At 44.5% G+C, this 9,493-nt stretch overlaps 1 protein-coding gene across 3 annotated transcripts in view; it reads left to right on the forward strand.

Annotated features, from left to right (window-relative positions):
• Positions 1–1,144, forward strand: part of LOC121675898 (ankyrin repeat domain-containing protein 9-like) — a 6,350-nt gene extending 5,206 nt beyond the window's left edge. Inside the window, exons 1-2 of one of the 3 annotated variants that reach the window (XR_006020270.1) lie at positions 1–188; positions 520–1,144. The exon at positions 1–188 is cut by the window's left edge and continues 5,205 nt beyond it. Coding sequence is in view for 1 of the 3 variants with exons in the window: in XM_042051732.1 (XP_041907666.1) it covers positions 520–528 (9 nt within the window). In the remaining 2 variants the exon portion in view is untranslated. The other 2 variants (XM_042051731.1, XM_042051732.1) reach the window with 2 other exon arrangements.
• The last annotated feature ends 8,349 nt before the right edge of the window (positions 1,145–9,493 follow it).

Consider the following 9,493-nt stretch of genomic DNA (forward strand, 5'->3'; position numbering starts at 1 on the left):
CTTGTCCCACATGTGTGAGTGCCTGCCCTCTTGTCACACACGTGTGAGCGTCTGCCTGCCCTCTTGTCGCACACGTGTGTGTCTGCCTGCCCTCTCCTGGCGAGCCCGTAATCGACTGCCAGCACTCACCCGCTGCACTCCTCGTACCAGCACTGAGCGATGCCCTACGGAAGCAGCCTTTTCACAAGGTCAGTGTGTGTGTCCCAGGCTCTGTGCTGCTGACAGGTAAGGACATTTCTTCTTCTCTTCTAAAGAGACAGCAGTTTTGGTTTTCTTTCTAAAGTGGGTGTTTTACCCCAAACATCAAGCACAAGGGCTTCTGCTTGCCAGCAACTACAATCATCACTACAATCATCCAGCAAAGGGTTTGTGATGCTGGCCACACTTTATTCTAGAACACATTTTTTTAAAAAATAAAATCTCTTAAACATACATCTTTGTCTTTCTATTTTTCTGGGTTGCCAGCAAAATTCAGCTACCTATGACTTCCTAACCCTATGCTTCTGTCTATTTCTGCAGCATCATTAGCAGGAAGGACAGGACAGATTCTGACCTCAGTTACACCTCCCTGCACCTGAAGTAACGCTTTTTAAGTCACTTCCATCACTACTGATGTTTGTTGGTCTAAATGAAAACAAACCCTTTGTGCATTTGTGTTCTTCAAGGCTCCATAACTCTGACTTCAGCATACAAATAAATGTGACACTTAATCCCTGAAAACATTTTTTATATTTTTCATACTCTGAATGTATATAGATATATATTTTCCATCTCTAACATCGATGGCATTTCCCTGTTCCCAGCTCCCTTGGCATTTTTGGAATCAGCATGGCAGTGACAGATGCAGTTGTTCACTTATTAAAACTGAATATTGCCATGCCCAAGTACAAATGAATGTTCATTGTATGATATAACTTTCTTATAAAGCCATACTTTTTAAATTTTGGTTTCTCTTTTTTAGGGGTGAAAAAAAATCTTCCCTATAATTGTGTTTCACATTACTCGCTGCATGATTAAAGATAAAAAAGATTGTAACGTGCTGGAATAAAGTATATATACATAGCCTGATGTAATTAGGTATACTAGCTGTGAAAATCATTTAATCTGATTGTATTACTATAATAAACTTGCAATATAAAATTGATGTGTCTTTTATTAGCCAATTGGTCAAAACCACCCACCAGTATCTATTGCTTTTGCTGTGGCTCATCTTATTGTTTGATGATTTCATTCTGACTGCTGAGCCATTATCTCAAAAAATGTGATCTGAGGAAAATAATATTTCCCTTCACAGTAGCTGACTGTGCTGTCAGAGGATGACCCCAAGTGATGAGGTGAACCCACACTTCACAGATCTGTGGAAAGGTGGTGATGAATCAGAAGGAGGGGCTCAACAGGGGTTGAATGGTAATTGGTTTTGGAGATTTTCATTTTTTAGGTTTGAGTTCAGCTTATGCAGCTGTTTGCCATGAACATGAGTGCCAGCATCCTGCTTTCCTTGTCTGGTTTGTGTGCTGTCAACAAGCTCCTTTCCTTCCTCAGGTTTTTCTCTGTACAGGAAAATGCCCTGGCAAGGCTTCCAGCATCAACTTCTCCTGTAGGCTCAGTTGAAGTTCTTCAGGCAGATGTGCACATCTCACCCTCTCTGCTCTCCGTGGGCTAAGGATCCACCAGATTCTGTGCCAAAACCTGAACCATCCAAATCCTCTGCTTCTCTAATGAAAACAGCTACCCAAAGTGTTTCAGGTGATGGGTAGCTGGTTTGGATGATGCGGATGATGATGATAATCATGGGGTGTAGACTCCACCACCAACTGTACCCACAGATCTCCTCAAGGCACAGTAGTACATGCAAGCTATAACCAAAGGATAACTCCTTGGAGCCTGTGCTTGCATAGTAAGTTATTAGTTTCACGGAAGAATGCAGAGAGGGAAGTTTCACTGATCTCATTTAAAGAAGGTCAAGACTATGTCCTTGCCTTCATAGCAGGAGATTTATCCCTAACTACTTCATCACAAGAATGTGGTCCCCAAAGATGTAGTTTTCTGGCTTATTTGCTTCTGTGTTTGCTGTATTTGAGAAAAGGAATCTGATTCAGTTTCTCTCGTGCCCCGGCAGTTCTGCTGGGGCTGACCATTAGGGAGCTCCGAGCTGACGCATCTCTCAGAGCCAGTTTCATGGACGTATTGGGTTTTTTACAACTGTAGTTAGTTGGAGCCCACACACCAGCAGGCAGCAAGACAGGTATTTAAATAGAGAAATTTAAAGGGTATATTCCCTTGTGTGGGGGGAAGCACTGTCACAAACAGATGATGCATTGAGCGAAATCCTGCCCACGCCTCAGTTACTTGGGCGCACGTCCCTGCGTGAGTCACCCCAAAAGCAGCTGATAGGTTTGGCATGTCCCACACTGTCCTGTGTCTGCCTGGCCAGCACAGCAGCAATGCCTTGGGGGAGCATGCTCTGTGTTCTGCTGCACCACCACACTCAGCTGGTGACATGGATGACCACCGGGCTCCAGCTCCCAAGATGCCTGCATTTGTCTCCAGCACTTTGGAAACTGCTCTGAAGCCAAGAAGCCAGATTTCTCTGGGGATGACTCCTAAGCAGTGCTTGATTTGGAAAATCAGTCATAATTTTCCAGTGCCAGCTCCAGCTCTAGTAAAATGAGTGTGTATTTTGCTATGGATCTTCTGTGAAGGAGAAGTTTATTGCTGGTGGGAAGGCTTTTGGTGAATTTCATGAGTACATAGAGAGAAGAGAGCTGCGCTCTGTACACCAGCTATGCCCACCCACACAGATCCCTGTGGAGAGCGGTGAGGAGGAGGAATGATTATCACAGAGTTGTCAGACTCACACAAGAAAACCTGGGAGGAAGGAAGGGAAGAAAAGGACTGGGAGAGGCGGTATGGCAAGATGCCTTGTGGGAAGCAGATCCCACAGCTGAACAGAAATAGGGAAAATAGTCTGGAGAATCCCAAACCACAGTACAAGCTATAAGCACAGCAAGCAACACAGAAACCGCCCCCTGCCACTTTCTCATGGAGCTTGGCTTCAGGGTCACAGAGAATGTCAGGATGATAAAGGAGAGGCTGACAAGCATTAGAAAAGGAAATAATCACTAGAGCTGACTGGAAATTGATGTTTCTGTTCTACCAAAAATGACAATATTGCAAAATATGCTTCAGTTCTAATCCAAAATGAAAATTCAAAATCAAAACCCATTTTACAAGGAAGAAAACTGATCCAGATCTATCAAGATATTCTTAAAGAATAGCAAAATTTTGATAATATTGTAATACTTTGCTTTTTGTTTTTAACAGTGTTAAAGCACTAAAAATAATCAAAATATTATAAAAAACAACTTCTTTTGATAGCTGAAAGTCTTTGTTCAGATTTTCTTGTACCAGAATTTTCGTCAAAGTAGGAACATAAGCCACATCCGTGGTGCTGGGTGCTCCCAGCACCACGCCATGTCTCCAGCACTGGCAATGGGAGAAGCCAGGTAAGGAGAGCACCTTTGCCCGGCTGCTTTCAGCAGAACATTCCCTACTTATTCCCTCAGTGCCTCATTCCAACAGCTGTTGGATTGGGAATGTTAGAGGGTATACCCTTGCCTAGTCCTTCACCATTCATCTCTCGGCCTAGTGTCCCAAATTTGTCTAGCTCTTTTCTGAGCCTGTTGATACAGTCACATCCACAACTCCCTATGGCAGCAATTCACATTTATCTGCACCCAAGCCCACCTGCCACTTCTTTTTCCCACTTGGTTTAGTGGGGTCCTTCAGATGCCTCTTGCTACCTGTGTGGTGTTTGGATACCAGCAAAACTCCAGTAGCACTGTGAACACAGAGCTATCGCTGCTCACTCCTTTCCCCAGCCACAGGTCGTATACGAAACAAAACTGGTTCCTGCACCAATCTCCAGGACCCTCCACAGCTGACTCTTCCTCACCCTTTGCCATTCTGCAACCAGCTCTCACTCCATAAAATAACTCCTGTGATCCCATGACAGCTTCATTTCTTTAATAACCTTTGGTGTGGAACCTTGCCCACAGCTTTTTGAGAATCCAGATACATTATGTTCACCAGATCTCTCCTTTATCCTCTGTCCTTTTGAATGAGACAAGTAAATTACAAGCAATTCAATTTTTATGAAGGTAAACTTTGCAGAAAAACCTGTTTTGACAGGAGAGGGCAGAATTAAAAAGCTTTGTCCATTAGAAGGACCTAAAGATATTTATGGATTGTGCAAAGTCTGCTTACAGAAGTATGGCCCATGGTGTGATTCTTGGAACTGTCCTGTGCAGGACCAGGAGTTGGACTCGATTCTTGTCGGTCTCTTCCAATTCAGAATATTCTTTGGTTCTGTGATTCGGTAAAACACATTGCCTTGAGATTGCAGGGGAAATCCAGACCGTATTTTTTAAAAGCATCTTCTAATTTTGAGGCTTTGACTGAAGCTGAAAATGAGCAACTATAGGACAAAAATCTCTGTTCTTCTGCCTGGAAGGTGTTAGGCAGTGACACTGTAAGCAGACTCTTTTTCTGAGTTTACAAATCTTAGTGAGATACTATTTTCAGCTGTGATGCATATATTTTCAGACACTAAACTTCTCACCTATAGAGGTGATTGCTTGATCAAATGGGTTTTTTTTAATGGGACTCCTCCCGTGGGTAGAACTGAGCTTCACTGGTAGCTACAGGCTTTGGCTTACTTCTCTACCAGCCTGCAGAGCCCGGCATGGTGACAGACAGAGATAAAATTACATTCCATGTATAATTTGGGATCTCATGAAAGGAAAGCCAAAATTACAGGAAGAAAGAGCTCTGCCTAAATTAGGTTTCTGCTTAGAGGTGTGTTCCCTAAGCACTCAGAAATCCACATGCTTCCTTAGACAGGCTTACTCAGATCTGGTGAGCTTTAGGAAAGGGTAAGGTATGGCTAGTTACCCAAATTTGGGATCAGGGAGGCTGAGGGCAGCTTTCCCGCAAAATTACTCAGCTCTTCTTTTGCAGAATTAACAGATTCTAGCAGCAGATTGATGCTTTGTGTTCTCTGGAAAACATGAACCATGTTTCAAAATGTCTCAGGTCTGCTCCAACACACATGATCATCCCCTCAATTAAAAAACATCACTTAAATGACACAGTCCAAACCCAGACTTGTCCATGGCCTTTCTTATTCAACTTTTTCAGATATTTAGATCTGGGGACCCCCCTCCATCCTTTGCCCCCCCTGCCTTGGAGGGGATGAACACCCAAATTTCAAGCTCTAAAATGACTGCACATGATACACAGCCTACAGCATAAACATACATGCAAGCACCATGGCTGATGTGAAAGAAGAGGCCCTGCATGACTCTTACTTATTTTTAGAATGAAAAGCCCCTGCCTCAGCCAGGCAGGACTCCATGACTAACATCCCAGTTTGTTACTGGTGCCAGCCTGGCAGGTTTTGCTGAGACTCTGTGCAGGACCTGTCAGTGCAACTCCTTTAAGGTTCAGGTAGGCAACTCTTTGCCTTTAGGATCAGGTCAGACTTTAAACAGACAGCTGCAGCTTTACTTTGTAGTAGCTACTGCTTTTATTTTCCCTGTGGACCTTTAAACCATCCTCAATAAAATCTAGAAACTGTTGGACCAGGGAAAGCTTCTAATGAATATGCTCTCACAAGCTAAAAGGAAGGGGAAAAAATGGAAGGTATTTAAAACAAAAGCCCCATGTTTAAGTTTTAAATTTCAAATGCCTTAAGCATTTTTTTCTTCTTCTTTCATTCCTGCAGTGTTGTCTGAAAAGCCAGTTTTGCTCGGCTATTGTCTGCTTCGCTGCATGGTTCCCTGTGTTTTGACAGTCAGTCTTCAAATTGCCACAATTTGAAGTGGATCTATCTTCCAAAGGGACACCTTTTCTTCTGCCTCTCCTTAGCATCAGCAGCATATGAGCCCTGTAGGGCTTTTGAACGCAAATACCACCGTTTATTAGAAGAGAAAATAGAAATTGTAACTCATAAAATAAGGAAATTCAGCTGGGCAGAGCCGGATAGGAATAAAAAGGAGCTAGCAGCAGCCTTCCCTTCTCTCACGTGTGTCCTGGCTTTTGGCTGCCTGAGCCGCGGAGAAGTAAAAAGGGCTCCTTACACCTGTGCAGGTGCTACCGGTGATCATTTCCGCACAGCCCCGTTGTCTTGCTTTGGGTTTGGTTTTTATTTTTTTACTACTTTTCTTACTTTCCACCCCGGCGGCGCCTGTGCGGGCACCGGCCGGGCCTGGGCCGCCGCGCCACCATCGGCCGCCAGGTGGCGCCACTCCCCTTCGTCTGCCTCCATGAGGGAGGCCGGGCCGTGAGGCACCCCCCGACCGCCAGGGTGCTGCAAAACGCGGAATATGTAAAATTTTCCTTAGGAAAGGACGCTCTTTGGCGTTTGATCTTTGCATGCTTTCAAGCCTAATCAGCAGGAAAGGAGATTTAAGCCGTGAAACAGCAGCTAACAAGCAATCCCTGAGTGATGGCCAGGTGTCGGACAAATTACCTGTGGGAAGAGTTACCTTGTTAAGGTTTAGGGCTCGAGGTGTTTCAGTGGTCTCCGACCTCGGGGGAGGTTAACAAAGCTTGGGGAGAAGGATGCGCTGCTGATAGTGGACATAAAGAATGCAGAATTTATGGGCCGCAAGGACATTTGGCAGGACCCCAAAGATAAGGAAGAAACTAATAAAGACAACTCAGCAGCTGTGCTGAATCAGCGCCAGTTGGGTAAAAGGCAACTCTGGCAGGGGGAGATGGTGACCACCAACTCACAGCCATGGACCCAGGAAACCCATGGACCCAAAAGAAGAGAAAGACTGAGTATGGGACTAATCAGCAGGAGAAGCGAGAGAATCATTAACAAGCAGAAGATAGAATACTAATGAATAAGAGAACTATGTAACTTATAGCCAATGAACATGAATGCCTTTGTTTGCTAGAAGGTATAAATAGCAGAAGGTTTTAATAGTAGTGTGCTTGATTTGTGGAATACCACTGAGCACCCAGGCTTGTGCAACTCTGAGATAATCAATGTCTGTCTCAAGTGTGTAATTATAGGCTTGTTGCACACAAATCCCATGTTTCCAGACAACAAGGTGACTCCAGGGCTGTGAGAAGACCCTGCCACTGTGAGGGGACCCCAGGATTGTGAGGTGACCCCACTGCTGCCAGCTGCCCCTTGCCTGAGCCCATCTGGTGATCCCACAGCACAGCTTTCGGACGCAGTGTCCAAGCCAAACCCAAATATGCAAACCCAGCTGCAGGAACGTGGTACAAGTGCCTTTATTGTTAGCCACCAAAGAAAGGTTTGGGGTTTATTCAGTGACAGAAGGTGCCATGGAAGTTGACCCTGGAGCTGGGCTCTAGACGAAGAGCTATAAATAGAAGCAAATTGTTTTGCATGGGGCTTGTAGGGTCACTGTAGGGTGGCAGAGATGAGGACCAGGCAGACATTTTCCATCCTCTCTGCTCTCTCCAAGAGAAAGGAGAAGCTGTGGTGACTTAAGTTGGCCGTGGGTGGCTGAGAGGTTTCATATCTGTGTTTAGCAAAGTATGTAAAATCCAGGGATGTGATGCAGCCCCACAGGATCACTGCTCCTGCATAGAAAAGACAGAGGAGTTGGTGGTGGAGCTGTGAGAGCCACCATTTTCCACTTTCACAGGAGAAGGGTGGCTGGGGCAGGAGGCACTTCCACTGCACCCAGGCAAGGAGCCTGCCTGTGCAGTGGGCATCTCTTGCAGAAAGCAAAGAATTGCTGAGGGGCTTCATACCTACCAGGAAACAAGGAATGGTACTGCCAAAGATGTCTTTATCTTTGTTTCCGGCACATTTCTGAAACATCAAATACCTAGGCAGTGGTAGCTGGCCCAATAGCCTGAAGTCTCAGCTAAAAAAAACCCAGTCTGTCTTTCTGGAGCTATCATTCTCTGATCTGGGGGGTTGTTCCTTTATTTTCACTCCCCTCTGCTTCAGGGCTAATCAGCAGAGCTTGCAAACCAATAACAAATTGGTTAAAAATCAGCTTTATATGCAAAGCCTGAAATAAAACATCTGTATATATCCCAGAAGCCTTCACAACCTCCTGTTTTATTAGCATCTCTAAAATAACTTTTCTTTCCTGACTCTAATTCCAGCTAGAAGCACTCTGATAATCCTCATAGGACTGTTATGTGTATTTCCAATTAAGCAATTTATAAGCACTGGCTGTGAGGAGCTTTTTGTTCTTAAGGAAATTATTTCTTCATTAAGAGTAAAACAAGTCTTTTTTTATCCCTGCTTAATATGAAAGCCCTTGTGTCCCCTTCACATATGTTTTAAGTACTGAACTGTGTAGAAGGAGATTAATCATTTTGTACCCCAACAAGCAGGGAAGAGACAGCAGCTGGGTCAGTCGCTCAGGGAATAGGCTTTTCAGTGTTTGTTTTCAGAGAGAAGTAAAAGTCAGACAGACAGACACTTACTTTCAAGCTACTTGCCTTTGCCAGAGGCAACCCACACAATCATGAACCCTTCTGGAGTTTGAGTCATGAAGAACTGCGGCAGATAAAATGAAGACAGTCAAGAGGAAAAAAAAAAATCCCATTCATGCCCAGCTAATGAGTAGAAGTTCCAAATTGCCTCTTGTTTTGCAGGCTGTGTACCTTAATTAGATGAATCACAGAACACTGAGGGTGGAAAACACAAGCCAGAGAGCTCATAAGAGTCCACTTCATTCTTTCACACTGGCAGCATTATCTACCTCCTCGACAGGGAAGAATGTCCCTCCATTTTCCTGGGCTGTCATGAGGCATGGGCACACTTGGAAAATGAAGAGCAGAAATGATGGATGATTGAGTTTAGTTTGTAGAGTAGCACAAGCATCCTATTCCTATTCTTGTCCCCAGGCCCAGCCATTTACACTTTCTATAAAGGCACTCACAAGCCTTTGTTCTGGTCAAAGCAGCCCCATGACCAAATAGCATGAGTTGCACTGAGCAGCAACATGAGGGACCTTCAAAGTGAGGGCACACTTGCTAATATCAGGAAAGAACTCACCAGAAAGCTTCTGATGTGGTAACAGAAGACATTTTGAGCCTTGAGTGCTCCTGGAACTCTGGAAAGAAACCCCACGTAAGTGTCGTAAGTAAACTGCATTCCCTTCATTCTTCTCTAAGCCCAAGTAGAAGGAAACAGCCTAAGAATGGGATAGCTCCTGAAGGTTTAAGGTTAATATCTCGTATCTGTTTACAGTAACAAATGTAGAGAAATGGAGGAACTGACAACAAATGCAATTACTACATTAGTAAAGAGCTAGTCTATAGAAATAGGTAAGAGATCAAGATGCTGCAGCATGTAAGCCTGTGCCAATGCTTGACTTGCACAGGGTCAGTGGGAAATGTGTCATGTATTCCAGCAGCACCAGAAGCCCCCTGTATTTTTCCCAGGAATGGGTGCATAGAATGGCTGATGAATGGAGCTAGAAGTGGC

Source organism: Corvus kubaryi, unplaced genomic scaffold (genome assembly GCF_017639235.1).
Source record: "Corvus kubaryi isolate FWS band 111438036 unplaced genomic scaffold, C.kubaryi_AGA036_p1.0 76, whole genome shotgun sequence".
Classification (NCBI taxonomy): domain Eukaryota; kingdom Metazoa; phylum Chordata; class Aves; order Passeriformes; family Corvidae; genus Corvus; species Corvus kubaryi.